This window comes from Pan troglodytes, chromosome 10 (genome assembly GCF_028858775.2).
Source record: "Pan troglodytes isolate AG18354 chromosome 10, NHGRI_mPanTro3-v2.0_pri, whole genome shotgun sequence".
Classification (NCBI taxonomy): Eukaryota; Metazoa; Chordata; class Mammalia; order Primates; family Hominidae; genus Pan; species Pan troglodytes.
The window spans coordinates 102,837,219-102,859,730 of NC_072408.2; the positions used below are offsets into that span (position 1 = coordinate 102,837,219).

Here is a 22,512-nt window from a genome sequence, read left to right on the forward strand (position 1 = left end):
GACTGCAAAGGCCAGAGATCATTTTCACAACTAAAGGTCGTCATCTGGGCAAATGAACCACCCTGACTTGGAGATTAGGGGCTCAGACAGCCGTGGATGAGAGTCCAGCTCTACTACTTATTAGCCTTGATTAGGTGAGTATTACCCTGTATTTCCTTATCAGAAGGCCTAGGGGCTAACTGCCTCCCTCCAGTATGTGCAGGATTTACCTGTGATCAAATCCTGGCTCTGCCATTTGCTAAGTGTATGACTTGTGGGCAAGTGATTTGACTTCTCTGGGCCTCAGTTGCCTCATCTGTAAAATGAAGATAATGGTAATGATGATAGTATATACGTCAAAGGGCTATTGGCAGGATGAAGTCAGTTCATATATGTAAAGCCCTCAACACAGCACCTGGCATAGTGGAAATATTATAGAAGTGTCTGTGATTACTAGTATCTGGACACCAATACTCCATGTAACTATAATGCTTTATAAATGTTCTGTATGAATCATAAAGCTATAAAGTTCCATAAATGCTCTTTCATCTTGGCACATGGATATCCCTCACCCAATTAAGCTTCTTCACCACAGATAACTGCTCCCTGCACCCGCCTTATTACCATTTGTATTAAGGAACTCTGGATAGCATGATTACGGCATCGAAGATATGCAGATGCTATTTTGACTAAGCAGCACTTTCATCGTAAGCCAATTTTTAGAGATTTGATTATTGCACTAGAAAAATCCTGAAAAGTCTGTTTCCACTAAATCAGACTTCTGTTGGGAAGAGAGACATGGTTGCTCAAGAAAAACACCTATACTCATACCCAGAGTCCCTCTCATCTGCTGACAGCTTCCCAGGAAGCGTACAAATAGCTACCCTTCCTTGAGCCTTATTGAAACTTGCTCTTCAGATACTCACACCATGACTGCACCCTGGAATTTGTCATGACCTGAATTTGACACACTTAAGAAATCACCCTGGAATTTGTCACAACCCGAATTTGACACACTTAAGAAATCTGAAATTCCAATATTCCACCTTCTGACCACAACCTTCCAGCTGCCCTTTTACTTTAGTCACTGCCAGCCTTGGACCTGACCTCCAGTCAGTCTCTTCATCCCTCCACTTCCCACCAGCATCCTCACTTACTATCCTAGGAAGCTGGTCCCTAGTCGCTCACTGGACCACTCTTTCTTAAGCACTCTGAGATTCCTTTGCATCCCTAAACTTATGTCTACACTTGGAATAACACCCATCCCCTTAGTCATCACAAAAAACAGCCATCTCTTGGAAGGATTGCTTAAGCCTAGGCAGTCAATGCTGCAATGAGTTATGATTATACCACTGTACTCCAGCCTGGGTGAGAGCAAGACCCTGTTTAAAATTAAAAGAAACTGCCATATCTGTTCACCCAGGCAGAAGACACTGATAGAGAAAGTCCTGTGATCACATAGATTGATGGTATTGCCCTTTTATTCCATCCAGCCCACAGTGACTTTCCAAAACTTTGACCCCTCTGCCAGGACCTTCTCGACATCCACCTCTAATCCTCAGAAGGAGACCTTACTTCCTACATCTGTGAGAAAACTGAGGACTGCACATGTGAACCACCTTAACCTTCTGCCCCACCCCCCCCCCATTCATTCCTTGACTCATTTAACAAATATTTTTTCAACACCTGTTATGTAACAAGGTCTATGCAAGGTGCTGGAGATGAAATAAATAACAAACACGCTCTACATTCATGAGGCTTACTGTCTGGTGATGGATAAAGCTGTATAAAGATGACTAATAAGAGGTCTAACTATCTTCATGCTGCGAAACAACCCAAACTACTGCATGCTCCAGTTGACTGTCACTGCCGAGTCCAGCTTCTGAGTAATTTCAGCCCAGACATCAGACTAGTGAGGGAAGGAGCTTCCAGGTGATACCACCTCCCAGCCATGTAAGTCACCCCCAGCAGTTTGAGGATTCTAAACTCAGGCCCTACGCATTGTGCAGCAGAGACTTCCTTGTTATTCTTTCTCCAGAAACGCACTTTCCAACTTCCTTTGCCTGGCTCGATCTTTCTTACTCCTTAAGCCTGTTTAGGCCTTTTCTTCTCCAGGAAGCATTCCCTAAATTCTTCAGTTGGGTTAAGTGGCCCTTCTCTGGGATGCCTTAGCGTAGCTCTTCTTTAGTATTATCTAGAAATTACTTGTCTGTGTTCATCCATAATTATGTATATATCTGACCTGGCACAAAGACACTTAGCATATGCTTACTAGCTGAACTGAAGAACTTGTGAACTGCACCGAGCTGGCCCCTAGGTAAACCAGCAAGCAGGATTAAGTTTGTCTTTAGCGCCCTCTACCTTCTTCACAGCACCCTTCCATGCCACCCTTCAAGCATCCCTTGTCACAATTCACTTTCAGTATCACTAAGTGATAACTAAAAACGCCATTAACTTACAGCTTGTCTTGTAAGCTCATAGGGCAGAAGCCTTAAAGAGCAGTATTTGGGTAAATGGATTTGCTAAAGTCTAATCTTAGAATGTGATCTTATGCCAGTGATTTGAGCTGAACTCCCTTCTCTGTATTCCTGGCAAGGAAGACAAGGGAGAGCAGAGCCTGGAGAAAGAATCACACTGCAGCATAGATAAGTGACCAAGAGGACAGAACAAGGCGGGTGGATTGCTTGAGCCCAGGAGTTCGAGACCAGCCTGGGCAACATGGCCAAACTCTGTCGCTACAAAACAAAAATTAGCCAGACATGGTGGTGCATGCCTGTAGTCTCAGCTACTCCAGAGGCTGAGGTGGGAGGATGGCTTGAACCCAGAGGCCGATGCTGCAGTGAGCTATGGTCATGCCACTGCACTCCAGCCTGGGTGACAGAGTGAGACCCTGTCTCAAAACAAAACAAAACAAAAACTGCTAGGGAGAGTGAGAGCCAGGGAAAAGTCAGGATTCCGGGAATAGGCAGGAATATGTCTCTTCCATACCTGTCCCACCTTGGGTGTTTGCTCCTATTGTAACTTTAGTCACTGCATTAGCACTTTGAGGGGTTATTTGGTCAGGACACCACCCCCCACCCCCACCCCATGCCAACAATTATACTCTAAGACACCATTCCTCTTACACAATTTATTTGACCAGAGGTGGACCCAACCTGGGTTAGAGTCTCACCTCTGGGAATTTGGAATGTGATAGCCTCTCCATGTGGTCAGAACTATTTGCAACAGTAAAGCTGGAGAGTGGCCAGCCTGTACAACGTAGACTAGAGAGGCAGAGGTGAGGGACAGGAGCACTGATGGTGCTGCAGTCCTGGGCGTCAGACCCCTTCTGTCCGTCCCAGGTTCTGATAATCTCCCCATACCTAGCATCCTTAAAATAATCTTCCTTTCCCTTTTTGACTTCTGGTCACTTGGATTGCTGTTACTTGCAATCAAAGAATTCTAACACAGCTATGGTTCTAATTAATTCTAACTAATAGAGCTAATACACTAATAATTCTACCTAATACAGCTATGTGTGCTGAGGTGCGCTGGGGCACTACATTGCATTGGCAGGGGTGCTTTGTTATGTTTGTCTTTTATTTGGTTCAAGTTATTTTGTTGTCTTTGAACAGACTGTGAGAGGGATGGGAAAGACTGGTGCTTGGGGTGGCCATCTGACCTCTGATGGACAGGAGACCAGGACAAGCCCACTGGATGAGCCGGAGGGGTCCAGGAGGAGGGAGTTGAGAGCTCCTGCTAGGGTTGACACATTCTGGTAAGGAGTTCATCTGCTGTCCACCAGGTAGGTGGTGTGCAAATACAACTGAGCATTCACGTTTAAGGTTTTTATCTTTTATTTTTCGAGGCAGAGTCTCCCTCTGTTGCCCAGGCTGGAGTGCAATGGCGCCATCTCGGCTCACTACAACCCCCGCCTCCCAGATTAAAGCAATTATCCTCCCTCAGCCTCCCGAGTAGCTGGAATTACAGTCGTGCCACCACGCCCGGCTAATTTTTGTATTTTTAGTAGAGACGGGGTTTCACCATGTTGGCCAGGCTGGTCTCAAACTCCTGACCTCAGGTGATTCACCCGCCTTGACCTCCCAAAGTGCTGGGATTACAGGCGTGAACCACTGTGCCCGGACTTATGTTTAAGGTTATTTAAAAAGCAAAGCAAAATCCTAACCATGTTGAATTTTTGAATCTGCAGCAGATTCAAATTAATGAATTTAAATCATATATCAGGTAAAATACTACCTTGACATATTTTGTGATCATACTGGGAGAAAATTAATATAAAGCTAATTCAAAATTTTTAAATTTGTAAATCGAAAGATTAAACCTTGTTAAAATTTACAAAGAATATGCCACTATAAGAAGAAGTAGCTCAACTTTATTTTAGTAAAATCACCAACAAAACAATAAAAAGCCAAAACCAAAAAGACAGTTTTAATTGTGAGCTGAAGTTTTATATTTCTTTACGAATTCCATTTAAAAAAGAGAAATCTCTAAAATCATCAATACGCAGGTCTTTAATCCACTTTTAAGTCTTTCCCCACCAGCATTGCAGTCACGGGATGCATGCTTGCTTTGTGCTCTTGGTAGGTTCGGACAGCTTGATCATGGGATTTGTCAAAGGCAGCAAGATCCCTGCCAAAAAAGAAAAAATTGAAAAGAAAGAAAGGCGAGAAGGAGAAAGGGAGGGAGAGAAGAAAGAAAGGAGGGAAGGGGTTCAGAGGAAAGGAAAAAGGAAGGAGAAAGAGAATAAGAACATAAGTCAATACCCAAGATTAAATTAAAGGATGTCAGCAGGGGTGACAGCCAGCATCACCCAAATAAGGCACCAGTCCCAGCCAATCAGATGGGTATGGTCCTGTCACAGGGTCCCAGAGACCTCCTTCTGTACCAGAGACTGGCCTTTATACTGGCAGATCAGACATTTTGCAGCAAGTTACAGGGAAGGGCTAGAGTGGCTGGGACCAGTGGCTATTTACCAAGCAGCATGGAAGGATTTTATTATTTGAACAGAGTCCTCTCATCTCCTGGCTAAATATCAGCCCTGTATGTGAGAGTGAGCCTCAAAGCCTTTCTTTTTAAAAACTGCTTTAAAAAAATTTTTTTTTAATCAAGATTTTAAGAGTATGAAAACACTAAAATTTATATAGAATTTCTGAAAACTTCAAATAATTGAGAATAAAAGTCCTGACCACAGTGAAATAATAAATACATAATAAATAATACACTAAATAAATAATAAATACACTAAATAAACAGGACCTACCATACAAAAGGTAGGATTAGTCATTTTTAATGTAACTACTATAAACATCATAAAACAGAAATATTTATTTTTCCCACAAAAGGTATACTCTTATTTATTTTATTCATTTTTTTTTTGAGACAGAGTCTCGCACTGTCACCCGGGCTGGAGGAGCTGGAGAGCAATGGTGCAATCTCAGCTCACTGCAACCTCTGCCTCCCAGGTTCAAGCGATTCTCCTGCCTCAGCCTCCCAAGTAGCTAGGATTACAGGTGCCCACCACTACACCTGGCTAATTTTTTGTATTTTTAGTACAGACAGGGTTTCACTATGTTAGCCAGGCTGGTCTCAAACTCTCCTGACCTTGTGATCTGCCTGCCTTGGCCTCCCAAAGTGCTGGGATTACAGGCGTGAGCCACCGCGCCCGGCCCAAGTATACTCTTATTTAAAAACCTATTTAAAGTATACTTTACTCAATCCAAAGCTAGATGGGTTTTAATTAGGGAAAGCATATAAAATATACTTAAAACTTAATTTTGTGGTCACATCAAAAAAGAGATAATGACTTATTTTGCCAAGTTTTATGATATTATATGGCCATCACTTTTGATGGCCAAAACTGCAATTACTTTTGCACCCACCTAAATACTTGTGAAGTAAATGAAAAGCAAACAAAAGCAATCATGGATATTTATGGCATGATTTTTTTTTCCAGAATTTGGACAAAATTCATAAAGACCTTGACTGAGATATTATTGTATCTTGCTGTCAAGATACAACTTATCCCCCTCTCACTAAGCATTCCTTTATTATGTCAAGCAACCTACCCTTGACCTCTATGCAACATTTGAACACAAGAGTTAGCTTTATCTGCTTATTTCTCCTTACATTTAACTTCAGACTCTCTTTCTTGTCTATACCTACCCACCAATTATCTTCTAGTTACCTTTAAAAATCTTTGTGTATATAAGGCTATCTTTGATTTATTTCTATTTTATCAGTATCTAACTCTATTTGATCCAAAATAGTAATCCATATATAATGCTTCTAAAAAGAGGAATGAAATTATTTCAAATTTTAAATATTTATAAGTGTGAATCCCTATTCCAAAATTATACTGGTAAACTTTAACAAATTTAAAAATATTGTCATATAGATTACGTTTAAATATTTGACAGTTTTCTTCCTGTTTCTTAGATGAATTCAAAGCACAGTCTGAGTGGGCTCTTACTTGAATAAGGGCCGGGTAAACTTCATTCTTCCTTGTTCAGTTGCCATCTTTAGCGCCAAAGGAATTGCGTCCTCCCACTTGGATTGAATGCAGAGCCGCAGCCATCTAAAAGGAGGATTTGGGGGGAGCATGGAGTAGAAAATGAGGAAGGGGCAGGATATGACAGGTATATCTTAATATTACTTCTGTAGTGATATGAATAACCCCACTATAGTTATACTATACACCACTTTATGGTATGTCTTGATTCTGAGACTCTCAAATCCTTATATATACAATTTAATAATTGGTGAAGAGAAAGAAGAGGAGCTGGTTCTTGAAAAAGATCATATATTTTTAAAGGTCTGGATCAGGTAGGTGCTCACATACCTTATAAATGCAATTTCTGAAGGAATTAAACTTTGGTTTAAGCCTCACATTACAAATTTGAATTAAGAAAGATCAGGTAGGTGCTCACATACCTTATACATGCAATTTCTGAAGGAATTAAACTTTGGTTTAAGCCTCACATTACAAATTTGAATTAAGAAAGATCAGGTAGGTGCTCACATACCTTATACGTGCAATTTCTGAAGGAATTAAACTTTGGTTTAAGCCTCACATTACAAATTTGAATTAAGAAAGATTAACATATAATAGAATAAAATATTTCTAACTATTCCCATTTCAAAGTAGATTTAGTTGGTTGTGGAGAAAGCCTATTTACCACGGAATCCTTCATTCTAATTATTTTTTTTCTTTTAAGGCAAGAGAGGTTTAGAGCAAAGTCTAACAAAAAGATTAATACTATCAGATTACATATTGCAACTATTCCTTAAATACCACTGTAAGTATTTATATAAAAGCAGTCACTTTGACAAGGACTTCTCAAGACTCAAGTATGTCTCATACTCTGCATTCCCTTTCTCCATCTTTCAAAGGAGTTTTCTGCTTTCTTCCACAGAGACAAGTTAAAATGATGTACCTGAATCGTATTTCAGAATTGTTAATGGCATTGAAGTTGTACACCTCTTGCATTCGCTTTATGTGCCCCAATGGAAGAGGTGCCTAAGAGCAAAATAAAGAAGTACACCGTATCATTTCAACAGGATTCCTTGGAAGAAAGGAGCTGGAGAGAAATGCATAGCCAGATTAAAATCCTAAATATTTTATAATATAGAAATAAGTTAGATAAAAATAAAAGAAACAAATTGCACACTAAAGTAAATTCTGTGCAAACTTATTCCAGATGAGGATATTCTACAGGGAGCACAGGGATAATTTACTTTGTGAAGTATTCAGCATTAAATGAGAATTGCTCTTCTTAGACTTTTTAGCATGTATAAATATTATCTTTCAGACTTTTCCTAGAGTTTTTCTAGTTATTCTGTATAACTTATATAACTTAAATGCAATTCCATTCTCCAGATGAAATCATAGTTCCTTAATTTTTGCCTGACTGATTCCCCCTAGCTTTATCTTTGTATATTTCCTCTGAAATCCCTCTTAAATTATCTGCATACTTACATAATAGCAGTTCTTAAATGTTTGTATTATAGATCTCTTTGGGAATCTGATGAATAATGTGGACTCTTTCCCTAGGGGGAAAATACACTTACTACATGAATACAAACTTCCGTATACAATTTCAGGGGGTTCATAAGCATCCTATCCCTACCTTAACTCACCCTAAAAGGGAGGACAAGTTTGGGTGAAGGAAAGAAAAAAGATGAGTTCAGTTTGGACAAGCAGAGAGTTTGTAGTGCCTGTGAGAGGCAGAGGTGCCTCTAGGTAGATGATAACTCTCCCCTCCAACCACGACCTCCTTACCTTACAGGACTCCACACTCACTAACCAATCTCTGCTCTCATGAACTACTAATCCTGTCGCTAATAATTTAGTCCATTAGCCCCTTATGGACACATGCAACTCCAAGTCTACCCTGGTAGACCAACTGGTTGAGGTCATCTCCAAGGCTCCCTGACTTGCCCTAAGTTTTGCTATATCCATTCCAGAATCACCCTACCATGTTCTCTCTCTCTGTGGCCCTAGACCACCCACCAGTAGTAGAGCAATTTATGAAACCATGATGACCCGATGCACTAAAAATAGATTATCTCTTTGATGGGTCCTTTGTTGCCTCAAAATCCTATTCCTAATTTTTGCATCAATTCCACAGAAAATTCCGCTCCAAATCTTCTTCCTTCTCAAGGTCCTTAGACTGAAGACTTCCCTTTCATGGGAGTCTTTAAAATCCAGTCATTGGTTTATTTCAAAATGCAGCAACTCCTTTCGGTTTCATCTATTCTTTCAATTGCCTAGATTCGAAACCTTAAAATCTGCTTGGATTCTTTACTGTCAACCCCTATATCCAGTCAGTCACAGAGCTCTGTGCTTTCACCCTGTGTAACCTCTTTCTCACGTCCTGTTCTCTCCTCTCCCCGCAACTTACTCCCTCAAGTCCGGTACTCCTGCCAGTCTCCCAACTAGTAACTTCACCACCATGCAACCTTCATGGCCCCAGATTAGTTTTCTACAACCCAGCATTTCATCCCGACTCTCCTGCTGGATTTTTAAAATCCTTTCCTACTGATCAGTGTAAGATCTAAAATTTCTTAGCTTAGCATTGAGAGTCATCACATCTGGTCCTACCAGCTTTTCTAGTGTTACCTTCACTGACTTCCTTACCCAGTGCTACTGTTTACTCCAGCAATGCTGCAGACGAATTCCAGCCCTTGCTGCTCCCTCCACCTTGAATTTCTACCTCCCTGCTAGCCCTGGGGGTGCAAATCAAGTCTCCTCCAAAATTCCCTCTCTGATGCCCCCAGCTGGAAGAGTCTTTCACTAATTAAGTTTTTCCAAATGATACCTAAAGTATGCCTCCTTTTATTGCTAATATTTTTTTAAAAATTTTTTTATGAGATGGAGTTTCACTCTGTTGCTCAGGCTGGAGTACAGGAGTGTGATCTCGGCTCACTGCAACCTCCGCCTCCCAGTCCAAGTGATTCTCCTGCCTCAGCCTCCCAAGTAGCTGGGATTACAGGCACCTGCCACCATGCCAGGCTAATTTTTATATTTTTAGTAGAGACGAGATTTCATCATGTTGGCCAGGCTGGTCTCGAACTCCTGACTTCAAGTGATCTGCTTGCCTCGGCCTCCCAAAGTGCTGGGATTACAGATGTGAGCCACTGTGCCTGGCTTATTGCTAAATTTTGCATGTGTTCCCCTTCCTACTAGATTATAAGCTATTTGAAGATAAGGTATATCCTTTCTTACATATTTTCATATTTAGCACAATATAAAACACAGTAAGCATTCAATGCTTTTTTAAAGAAATGAATAAATTTTATAAATGATTTTTTCCCCATTAGTTTCCACGTTAATAATCTTTTGCCAAGTTGGGTAGAACATAAATGCTGTGCCTTTCTGTCCATTTTAATTTCTAAGGTTTTGAGCTAGTACTTACCCTCTGGAGCGTCTGTGCTAAAAACTCATTCAATTGATGAGAAGAGAGATCTTTCAGGTCTGTGGCATTGAATGAATTTAAATCATCTTCTTTGGCCTAAAATAAATGTTACCTAGTTATTTTTGTTCAAGTACAATTTAATAATACTTATTGGTTTATCTGACATAAAAGTAAAAATTCAGAAAAAGAACCATATGAATGAACAAGATTATTCAAAATAAATTTAAGGCTGAGTTACTTAAGTAATCATGAGATTGAGTTACTGTAATTTAAATAGCTGATATGACTCCTAGAATCTATATTACTTAAGAAAAAGTAGATTATGGGTAGGAAGAGTGGAAGAAACTGTTGACATTCATTGTACCATTTGAGGTATAGAAATTTCCAAAGCAAAGAAACATTTCAAAATGTATGCATGTCGACTAATTTATAGACCAATTCAAAAATGTAAAGAACGAAATCATATATTTTTAAATATTACATTAATAAATTGGTAAGGCCATAAACTAATGTTTTCCTCCATCCCCACATATTGTTTTCCCCACTTAATCTTAGAAACCATCTAAGAAAAGAAAAATGAGCCTGCACTTTTCAAATTTGGATTTACTCTCAAAAATCTTTGAGAAGATGATTAAGCAATATTAAATAAAGCTTATAAAAATAAGGATTTTTAAATCTTTTAGAACTACTTGTATATTCTTTTAAATTAGGGCTTTTGTTACTTTAAAAGAAATATATGCAAATACTAAAAAATCAAATAGGACAGAAGGAAAAATTCTTTTGGTTTTGCTCCCTGTCTCCAAGTACTACTCCTCAGTAACCAATATTAGTAGTTTCTGTATATCCTTCCACTAAATTTGATGCATAGGTATATACCCTTTTAAATAAATATTTTGCATCTTCCCCCCCCTTCAGAAATCTCTTTAATAGCAATACTTCTTTTCCCTTTACAACTTATCCTTAATATGAGAACTTACAGCTCCAGCTCATTTTCTGTGCAAAAACCTGCAAATCTAAACTATATATTAATTAAGGATATATTTATGTGGTAAAAACATAAAAAGCAAGAGAATGATACACCAAAATTCAGGACAATGGTTACCCGGATGGGTCAGCAAGGAGGGTGGAGAGGGGGATAAGATGGGGAGGGATGCTACAGAGGTACCGGTAAGATTTTACTTCTTATGCTAGTGGTGGGTCACACAATTGTTTTATACACCATATGAATATGTTATAAATATTCTTTTGCATTTATTTACTATTTAAGACAAATCACTGAGAAATAAAATACATAAGGAAAAGAGTGCATTAGTGAATACAGTGTCCTGAATCTGTTCCTAACACTGCCTGTTTCTACTAATATTGAAGAGTTGATCATTATCTACCTTAACTGCTGGGCCCAAAGGAATATTTGAGCAGAAATTAGTAGCAGTTTTAACTAGCACCAAATAAGCCGGAATACATTTTTCAAACTAAAACAGAGGATTTTAATACACTCACACTGTTAAAAAATCCTGTTTCCCATAGAAATCTCTTATACTTTTCTTCATGACAAGTTTGTCAACTACACAAAACAGGTTTTAAAAGGCAATAGCTAAACTGATTGCACAGCTGGAGGCCATTATCCTAAGTGAATTAACAGGAACAGAAAACCAAATACAGCATGTTCTCACAAGTGAGAGCTAAACGACTGTATATTCATGGACATAAAAGTGGCAACAATAGATACTGGGCACTACTAGGAGTGGGGCAAGGGTTGCAAAACTACTGGGTACTGTGCTCAGTACCTGGGTGATGGGATCAATCATACCCCAAACCTTAGCATCACACAATATGCACGTGTAACAAACCTGCACATGTGTCCCCTGAACTTAAAAGTTGAAATTACGTAAAAAAAATGATAAATCTGTTGCAAATTAATAGGAATAAAAGTATTCCTAAATCTTCTGTTGTTTTTCATTAAAGAATTATCAAGGGCTCATCCTTACTTTGGCTTCAGTAAAGCGTTCTATTTTAGTACATATATGAAGAAGCGCCTCTTTAAGAAGCTTCATAGAAAGTGAACAAAGAGCAAAAGTGCTTCGATTCTTTGCACCACTAATAGTCAGCAGCTGGTCACCCAAGATCATTTTAGATTTACCTGGTATGTGAAATTGCCATATTGGAAGCAGTATCTTATAAATGATTTAAAAGGAAAAGAAGAAAGGTAAGATGCAAATATTTTTGCATATTTTTTTTAAGAGTTAAGAAGCAAGAAAAATCAGGATTAATGCCTTCAACATCAATTTTTCCCCCCATAAAACTTAATTTTCTAGGCTGGGCACAGTGGCTCATGCCTGATGCCTGTAATTCCAGCACTTTGGGAGGCTAAGGTGGGAGGATCACTGGAGACCAGGAGTTTGAGACCAGCCTGTACAACATAGACCCTGTTTGTACAAAAAGTTTTAAATTAGCCAGGCACGGAGGCACATGCCTGTAGTTCCAGTTACTCGGGAGGCTGAGGTGGGACGACTGACTGAGCCCAGGAGGTTGAGGCTGCAATGAGCCATGATCACGCCACTGTAGTCCAGCCTGGGCAACAGAGCAAGACCCTGTCTCAAACCCTTAATTTTCTATATTGAGAGTAGATATAATATCACCTTAGATAAACCTGACTTTCAAATAGCCTTTCCAAATATAACCGTTTGTGATTTAAAGTACCCTCCCTGCTTCATGAGTAAAGACATATTTGCACAATTCAAAAAGGAATCAAAAATCGCACATTATTACTTACAGTAATCCATCTTTGACTTAAGGCAATACAAGCATTTGTCAGAGTCATATCATAACTGCAAAGATAAAGATTAACTTGTTTAAAATGCACATGCTTTTGCAGAAATGCAGTTTTAAAGCTACAGTACATACTTAAATTTCAAAGTCCCTTTTCAATAAGGAAAACAAACTCCAAAGTGATGAAAATAGGAAATATTTTACCTAACTTACATACTACTGGCATCATCCAAGAACTCAAAAACCCAAATGGATACCACATTAATGAAACACCCATCTATCTTTTAGAAAGAATGCTAAAGCACCTCAGCAAAAGACTGTCATGTGCTCAAGTAGTATATGTTAAAGTAGTTGGAATCAGTTGAGCATATTTACTACATGGCAGGAACAGTTCTAGGCACTCAAGACAACAAGATGAACAACACCAAGTCCTTGCTGTCATGGATTTTACTTGGTTGTTCCAAACATCTAATCATCTAACAAACCTGCAAGCACCTGCTACATAATTGGCACCGTTCTAGATGCTAGACCCTTGAGAGAGCCCGATACCATTGCCTGATGATTTCATTCCTTTTTAGAAGAAAATGAAATTAACACATGGTAATTGTTAAGCAAATTATACCAATATTTGTGTGTTCTCAACTTAGAAATCATATTTTGCAACAATGGGAAAGAACATGCAGTGTGTGCAAAATTCTCGCAAAACATCCCTCTTTGTCCGTAAATCATGCTTGCTTGTACTGAAATGCTTGTATTAGGGAACAGAGAGGCAGCTGCCCCTTAGAGCCTAAATGAAGTAAGTTTTGATTAGAAGTTACCACTGAATCTCCCTTAAAGAGAGTTGTGACTGGGACTCCGTTTTTTCCCTAGGGGAGACAATAAAGAGGACAACACAGCTCCCACCTCGAAGCAGCTGCCAGTTTATTACATGAAGTGTCAGGTTGTGGACTGCAGGCATGCCATTTTGTCTTCAAGAACAGGTGGGATCAGAGGTCCTTGACTGATCAGAATACACTGCTTTCAACTAAAACATTATTAGCATTGATTTCTTAAAAAATAATAGCAAAGTAGAAAACCTTTAGCTGGTCTGTTTCTTCATGTCCTGAAACTTCCTTATCAGTGTAATTAAAAGTACTAAGTTAAGAATTAGCCTGGGAAAGGACCCTACTTATGGCAGTCTTCAGAAAAGCAAAGAGCAAAACCAGATATGTGCCTTGTTCTCATGGTTCTGACAGTATAGCAAAGAGGAAATACTTTAATCACACGAATAAATGTAAAGTTAGAACCGTGCAACTGCTACGAAGAGAGGATATAGCACTAAGAAGCCCTAGAATGGGAGATTTGACCTGGCCAGGGATGTCAAGAAATGCTTCCAAGAGGAAGTGGTTCTTGAGCTGAGATTGGAATTAACTGGGCAAAGGGCTCCGGGTAGAGGAAACAGCATGCTCAGGTACTATGTTGGAGGACATATGGGGAGTTCGAGAAACTCCAAAACTGCCAGTGTGACTGAAGCAAAGGGAGCTAGAGTGTTAGGAGCTTATAATCCCCACTAAAGAATTTTGTCTTAGCCCAAGAGCAAAGAGATACCAGTGGAGACTGCTAAGCAGGAGGACACCATGACACATTTGTGCTTTTAAAGGTTTACTCTAGCTTTAGTGTGGAGAGTGGCTGGGAGAAGTCAGAACAGATACAAGTGCACAGTTTGGGTGCCAGAACAGTCTTCCAGGATGTGAAGATGTGATACTGAACTTGGACAGTGGTAGTAGAAATGGAGAGATGTGGATAGACTCAGATATTTAAATACATACACAAATGATGAGAGCATTATAAAAAGAGGATCATGGAAGCCAAGATTCTGTACTGCAATGGATCAAAGTATTTTCTGTGGTTTGAGATTTTCTAAGATACTCTCTCTTTACAGAATTCCCGGGCACAGGAATGATTCCAGGGTTCCTCCGGCACTTTGCTATTACTTGAAAGCAATCTTAAGGGATCTAGAATGAACCAATGCCCAAAAAGGATCCCTTAGCAGCGGTGATATCAAAGAAACACTTTTGAAGAAGTAATTTTCCACCCAGATTTCCCCAATTTTAAAAGCAATGGGCAAAGCCTTCTCCACTCCTAAACTTCCTGGAACTGTCTTTTGGCTTTATCAGGCCCCTGAAGTTAGAGTCTTTGAAAGACTCCAAACTCCAAATTCTATGCTTTTATTCTCAGGCTCCTCATAATTCTACAGCACACCAGACTGCTGACCACTCTCCGTACCACTTTTAAATTATTTCTTCCCACAACTTTCTTAACAATGAATTAACCTTTGAAATCTTTTTAATTTTCCATTTATTTTGCTACCTTTCCTCTGTCCTAGCTCTAAAATGAAGATCCTCTAAGGTTCTAAAGTTTACTTCTTGTATTCTCCTTTGTAAGTCATCTCTTAGACGATGTCCAAATCCATCACCATTAAAATTAATAGTTTCCTCACCCGCAACACTTAATATTTTTTTTTAAAAATACGTTTCATTGTATTATAATTACTTGATACACACATATTTGCTCCGTGAGTTCCTTATTCATCATATTAGTGCCTGACAATAAATGTGTGCTGAATTGAGCTGAATCTTTATTACATCTCTGCTCAGTCATTTTTAATTTCTTCTTTTCTCACCACAGCCAATCAGTTGCCAATAGATTCTAGCCCTCAAACGTCTCTTCTCTCAGTTACTCCTTTCTTTTCCACTGCCTTTGTATGACTTCAGGTCCTCATAATCTCTAGCAAGGCTGTTGTAAAAATTAACGAGATAATGTATGGCACTTCTTAATGAAGTGCTAGGAAAAAAATCTAAAGTATTATTTTTGCTGATACCTTTTTTAGACGTTAAAAGGGTTTACTGATGATTTGTGCCACCTGTTTCCAAAACAAAATTCGAAACATTCTATTGTAATCACCCCTCCCTATCTGAGCTCCTGTTTCCCACCACAGCCTATGATAACCAGGACTGCCCAGTTAGTGGGGCGCTCTGACCACATTTGTTCCATACTCAAAACTCCCAGTAACTTCTCAGCCAAACACTTCTCGGCCTGGCTGTTTAAAGTGCTTTACAAAAAAACATGACCAGGCCTCATCTTGTTTCTTAGCTTCTCTCCTGCTGCTCCCTGCACATCAATTACACTGGCCTGTTTAGTGTAAGAGAAGCTGGTAGGCAATTTTGGTGATCCCAAAGAAAGGCAACAAGAGAACATGCCATGGAACACGCCATGGTCAGTGTCCTCACACAACTCGTGAAAGACCAGGGTTCAGGTCCGAGTGAAGGAGGGGGTTCAGTATAAAAAGCAGTATATTGAGGCCGGGCACGGTGGCTCACACCTGTAATCCCAACACTCTGAGAGACAAAGGCAGGTGGATCGTTTGAGGTCAGGAGTTCGAGACCAGCCTGGGCAATATGGTGAAACCCTGCCTCTAGCAAAAGTACAAAAACTTAGTCGGGTGTGGTAGTGCGCATCTGTGGTCCCAGCTACTTGCAAGGCTGAGGTAGGAGGATCACTTGAGCCTGGAAGGCAGAGGGTGCAGTGAGCTAAGATCACATCACTGCACGCCAGCCTGAGCCACAGAGTGAGACCCTGTTTCTAAGAAAAAAGAAGAAAGAAAGCAGTATATTGGAGGCAATAAGACTGCCAGGGTTTGAATCTCAACTTTTACTACTTACTAGCTGTGCAACCTAGGGCAAGACACTTTACCTAGCTAAACCTAACTTACCTCCTTGGGAAATGGGGATAATAACTTATAACAGTGTTGTAATTAACATAATACTTATAAAATATTTTTATTGCAGAAGTTTGAAGGAAGATACGATAGCTTATTTTCTAAATCCCTCACCATCCTTGTGCAGAAAGGAGGCACTCAATTACTTGAAGTGAAAAACCACATTTGTAAACTGCGGAAATTATTGTTTTGGCCTCAGGGTTAAGGCCAAAACACCTAAGAACTCTGCTCTCATCATTAACTAGTAACAGTTTCAGGAAGGCATACTATTCTTTCAGATATTTTGAGGCTCTCTAGGAGTTAGGAGAATGAGAAGGAAAGCACTAGCAGACAAGTACTTACTTGGGCTTTATGGGAGGCAGTCCAGGAGAGTAGAGCCAGGCATTCCAATCAACTTGATTGAGAACATCAACCTATGAATAGTAAGAATTCACAGTTTACAATAGAATGCCCTTTCCTGTTGAAAAAAAATTTAAACTTATAAGTCCTTAGATATATAATTTTGTCTAATCTGCTATATCAAGATAATTTCTAAATCTTTTTTAAAAATTAATATTTTAAATTGATAGATCATAATTGTGTATACTTATGTGACACAATGCGATGTTTTGATATATGTACTCAATGTGGACTAAGTCAAGCTAATATATCCATTACCTCATCTAACTCTATCTTCTAAAATTTATATTCATCACCATACTATTGATGACTTCTCTGAAATAGGAAAATTCTACAGGTAGTTCATGTGGTTAAGATCACATTTAAAATAGAAAAAATATGCAATGAGAGGTTGAGTCCTAAAGTTCTGAACCAATACTACTATTAGATAATACAAGTTAACCTAATCAGTCAATAAATAGAGATATATCGAGCATGAAAAATAGAAAAGGTTTTTAAATCCAACCTTATCTTTAAAATAGGAATACAGGAAATCCTTCCAGTCATCAGTAGTTATGCTCTTATAGGAAAACTTCTCAACATAAGCTTTTAAGAATCCTAGGAAAATCTCTAAGAGTAAAAAAGAAAAGAAATCAATTCATAGAAAGGTAATTATTTGACATTCTGTGTGCGTGTTTGGCATTGTACTATTAACCACAGAGAACAGAGAACATTCAGAGAATAGAGAAATCTACGAGGACTTTCAGAGTGAAAGAATGTTCAAAAAAGGAGGTGGGACTTAAGTTGGGCCTTGAAGAATATATGTAATTCAGTGGAAGGGAGAAGAGAAATTCTAATTATAGGTAAGGGGATAACACATGAAGACACAGAAAAGGAATGCATAACCCAAGTTCTAAAAGCAATAACCTTCATATGACTAGAAAGGAGAAAAATAAGACTGGACAGGCAGAATGGATCCAGGTGACAGACAGCCTTCCAAGTCAATCAACCAAGGAGAACACCTCAATGTCCATCAGTGGGGGATGGGTACATAACTCAGCATAGCTTTATCATGAAATAGTATGATGGCATTAAAAAGTATGAAACAGATTTATATGTACTGACACAGAAGGGTGTATGTGAAATATCGAGCAAAACAAAACACAAATGCAGAGCCAATATATAGCATGACCCATTTTTTGTAATTAAAATAATTACATGTATTTATTTGTCTGCTTGTTAATTTACACCTAGAAAATGATCTGGAGCCATTTACACCAAACTGCTAACAGTGGTTACCCCTGGGGAGTGGAAAGGGGTTGATGGACTCTCACTTGTTACTCTTATAAACTTCTGTACCATAGAAATGTTTTCAGGGAATACACACTATTATCCTAATTTCAAAAACTGATGAGATTTTTTTAAAAATGAAGCAGCATAATTTAAACCTTAGGGGTTATTAATGGTTTTAAGTTGAGAGGTAACTCAGAAAACAATACAGATTTCTTCAGCAGCTACATCCAGAATGAATTGGAAGTATTAAATGGAACAAAACAATAGTTTACAATTCTTCCTAATTCTCACATTACCCTCAAAAAGAAAAAAAAAAATCATAAAATACCAACTACTTACCTGGTCCTCCAAGCAGTTGTTCAAGGTAAAAAAGTAAAGCAAAGCCCTTCTCATAGGGAACTGAAGAATAAGCTACATCAGGGTCTATATCTGTCAGATCAACCACAAGTTTGGTGAAAGGATGTGTCTCCCCAAATGTCTTTACCTGCAAGACATGAAATAACGTGGAGAAACATATAGAAAGACTGCTATCACCACGCAAATAAGCTAATAAGGAGGTATTACTTCACTCAGTGGTGTAACTTTAGGGGAATCTAAAACTTGGAGACTGGAATACTAGGATATGTTGGCATAAACTTCTGGAAGTCTATTAATAGAATGCTTACTTAAGTAATATTCTCTGATGTTTCTTGCTCAATAATACAGGCTTTATTCTTATAAAAAGACTAGAAAAATGATTTAATGCCTGGTCAGCAAATTTGGCTTTCAGGAGACAACACTTAAAAATGACATACCAAATAAGATTCAAACATAGTTAACAGCTATATTAATAGCAAAGACCCAGTGAGGTCCCACAGCTCCCTATTTAGACCAGGTCATCAAAACTACCTTACATAGAACAGTGAACGGTGTGGATCAGCACAGTGTTATACCAGCATTGACTTCACTTTCCACACTTGTAAAAATGACTTTTTGGTTGCTACACAGTAAAGACGCTGTTATAAAAACTCAGTTTTTAACACCTATACAACTTTGGATGAAGGTTTTTAAAACTTTGACTCCTTTACCGAATTCTGTAGTTCTCCCCATCCTCCCAGAGCATTAAAATGTCTGAACTTTTCACCAAACAATCGTCCGCAAATGTGGCGTTCCAAGTACACAGTATGTCCCTCATTTAACCTGAAAAAAAAATATTTTAATAAAAACACGGACACAGCTGAGAAGAAAAGACATTTCAATCAAGATATTTTCTTTTTGGCTTTTCTACAGAGGAAAGCAGTTGTAAGGCATGACCACTACAGTCTAAGCCGACTCTGGCTCCCAGGCAGTCAATCCAGAGCAATGGGAAGACCAGCCCAGCAGATGGCAGCAGGGAAAGTTAAGCCCTGGTTCTGCTCTTGCATGTCCCTATGTTAAAAGTGGGAGTATATCAGGAATTAAACTTAACACCTAGACTGAACCTAATACTCCTAACGCTGTATTCCTACAGAATTTTTAAGAACTATCCTTGTTGGCCGGGCATGGTGGCCCACGCCTGTAATCCTAGCACTTTGGGAGGCCGAGGCGGGAGAATTATCTGAGGTCAGGAGTTCAAGACCAGCCTGGCCAACATGGTGAAACCCCGTCTCTACTAAAAATACAAAAATGAGCTGAGCATGGTGGCGTGCACCTGTAGTCCCAGATACTCGGGAGGCTAAGGCACAAGAATTGCTTGAACTGAGAGGCAGAGAGATCACACTACTGCACACCAGCCTGGGCGACAGAGTGAGACTCCATCTCAAAAAAAAAAAAAAAAAATCCTTGTTGGCTGGGCGTGGCAGCTTATGCCTATAATCTCAGCACTTTGGGAGGCCGAGGTAGGCGGATCACTTGAGCTCAGGAGTTTGAGACCAGTCTGGGTGACATGGTGAAATCCCATCTCTATAAAAAATACAAAAATTAGCCAGGCATAGTGGCATGCGCCTTTAGTCTCAGCCACTTTGGAGGCTGAGGAGGGAGGATTGCAACCCTGGAGTTGCAGTTAGCAGAGATCGCACCACTGCACTACAGCCTGGGCCACAGAGTGAGACCTTGTCTCCAATTAAAAAAAAAAAAAAAGCTGGGCATGGTGGCTCACACCTGTAATCCTAGCACTTTGGGAGGCCGAGGTGGGTGGATTGCCTGAGCTCAGGAGTTCGAGACCAGCCTGGGCAACACGGTGAAACCCCATCTCTACTAAAATACAAAAAATTAGCTGGGCGTGGTGGCGCATGCCTGTAATCCCAGCTACTCGGGAGGCTGAGACAGAAGAATCACTTGAACCTGGGAGGCAGAGCTTGCAGTGAGCTAGATCGCACCACTGCACTCTAGCCTGAGTGACAGAGTGAGACTCCATCTCAAAAAAAAAAAAATCCTTGCCTACCTAAGAGATGATAACAAAGAAAAACAAGAGATACACACAAAACAATTCAGAGTGGTAGGAGGCAGGGAAAAAAAAATCAGCAACATGAACCAATAAAGAAATAATAACAAAAATCTTACCAAAAGTGATCCCAAGTTTTGTTGGTCACTAGATTCCCCGTCCAGCTATGAGATATTTCATGTGCAATGACCTAAAGAAAACAGTGTGATTAATAGTAAGACTGATTATCTTAACCTAAAATAACCCATTCTACTGTAAACACTCCATGTTATTCAATTTTTAAAAAATATTAGCTGAGATATTCAGGGAGTTACTCAGTTCAGCAAAATCTTTAATTTAACCAAAGACATACACACACACACAAATATGGCATAAAGTAATTAGAAAACAAAAATTACTTAGAAAATATTAAATAGATATATCACTGCATTAAAAATATTTCATAAATATATGAAGAGATCAAACCATAAAATTTCCTTAAATCTATTACATCTAATTGTTAATAATGTGAGAAGAGTCCCCAAATTGTCCGTTATAACCATATCTTTAACATAAAAATACAAGGGATATTTTAAAATCAGTTGACGTAATACTTCTTGAAGGTAAGGCCATAATGAAAAAGTTTAACTTACATTGGAGAGTGACTTGTCGCCTGCCTACAAAAAAAGAAAATTACCTTAGTATTTTAGTAATCGAATTACAGACTATCTAAAAGACTGCCTACCTAAATACTTAGCATACTGGCACTGGTGATCCACTGTATTTCTACTACAGCACTTCAAAGAAGGTAAAAGAGACCTTAATTGAAAAAAACAAAAAAAATACAGAACTAAAAATTAGCATCATTCTTTCTTGCCCTAATTCTAGGGAATTTTTGCAATACAATGAAAGCCAGTCTATTTGTGTCTAACTTCCATGAAACATTTCTTCTACTTCCATTTTTATATCTGCTCTTATTTACCCATCACTTTCTTTCTCTCCTATTACCCAAAATATATTTAATAAAACTTTAGAGTGTCCTATCTGTCCTGTGCTGTATTTTATTTATTTTATTGCTAATCCATCACTCATTTTGGTTCTAGGAAGAATTTAAAGTAGCTCACAGGCATATTAAACATAGCAGCGTACTATGGCCCTAATCCTTTCCTGTATATGGTGTACTGATTTTTTTTTTAATTGTACCTACACACCAAGTGTAATTGGTATAGTCTGATTGTCTGGATACATAATTTATCAATGAATTGTTGTTACACAGCACCCCCATGCCCAACTCCCCAAATACCGTGAACATAATATTCTCCTTCTCCAAATGGCCTGATTATTTTCCTTTCAAAAACAAGATGGATGCCTGGTGGGGTGGTTCATGCCTGTAATCCCAGCACTTTGGGAGGCCAAGGCAGGTGGATCATGAGGTCAGAGGATCGAGACTACCCTGGCCAATATAGTGAAACCCCATCTCTACTAAAATTACAAAAATTAGCTGGGCATGGTGGTGTGCACCTATAGTCCCAGCTACTCAAGAGGCTGAGGCAGGAGAATCGCTTGAACCCGGGGGCAGAGGTTGCAGTGAGCTGAGATTGTGCCACTGCACTCCAACCTGGGCAACAGAGCAAGCCTGTGTCTCAAAAAACAACAACAAAAAAATGAGATTGTGATAACCACAATAAACAATAAAATTAGAAACAAAGGTTACACGAACAAGAGAAAAGATTTTTATACATATATATATTATTAGGACTCTAAGGTTCTTTACATATATATACATATTATTAGGACTCCTAAGGTTCTTAAGTTTATTTTTGAAACGTCAATTTCAAATGAAGAAACATTTACACTTACCAGTAGAGTAGGAGTTACAAAAGTAAGGCAAGGATTCTCCATGCCACCATAAGGGAAGGATGGTGGCAGGACCAATAGGTCATACTGTCCCCATACATACGGTCCTCCCAGATCTTCTGCTATTTTAAGCATAGATTCAGTCTGAAAAATCAACATATATATGTCTGTATGCCTTAATTATC

The 22,512-nt window shown here is 39.0% G+C and overlaps 1 protein-coding gene across 2 annotated transcripts in view; it reads right to left on the reverse strand.

Moving 5' to 3' along the window:
• Positions 1-4,331: 4,331 nt before the first annotated feature.
• The window catches only part of LTA4H (leukotriene A4 hydrolase), a 34,984-nt gene continuing 16,803 nt past the window's right edge, over positions 4,332-22,512 (reverse strand). Inside the window, 12 exon segments of one of the 2 annotated variants that reach the window (NM_001280082.1) lie at positions 4,336-4,608; positions 6,449-6,553; positions 7,413-7,495; positions 9,894-9,989; positions 12,667-12,721; positions 16,762-16,832; positions 17,324-17,427; positions 18,430-18,574; positions 19,158-19,269; positions 20,611-20,681; positions 21,124-21,147; positions 22,331-22,471. In NM_001280082.1, coding sequence (NP_001267011.1) covers positions 4,491-4,608; positions 6,449-6,553; positions 7,413-7,495; positions 9,894-9,989; positions 12,667-12,721; positions 16,762-16,832; positions 17,324-17,427; positions 18,430-18,574; positions 19,158-19,269; positions 20,611-20,681; positions 21,124-21,147; positions 22,331-22,471 — 1,125 coding nt within the window. In that variant the 3' untranslated portion in view covers positions 4,336-4,490. 2 annotated transcript variants of the gene reach the window in all.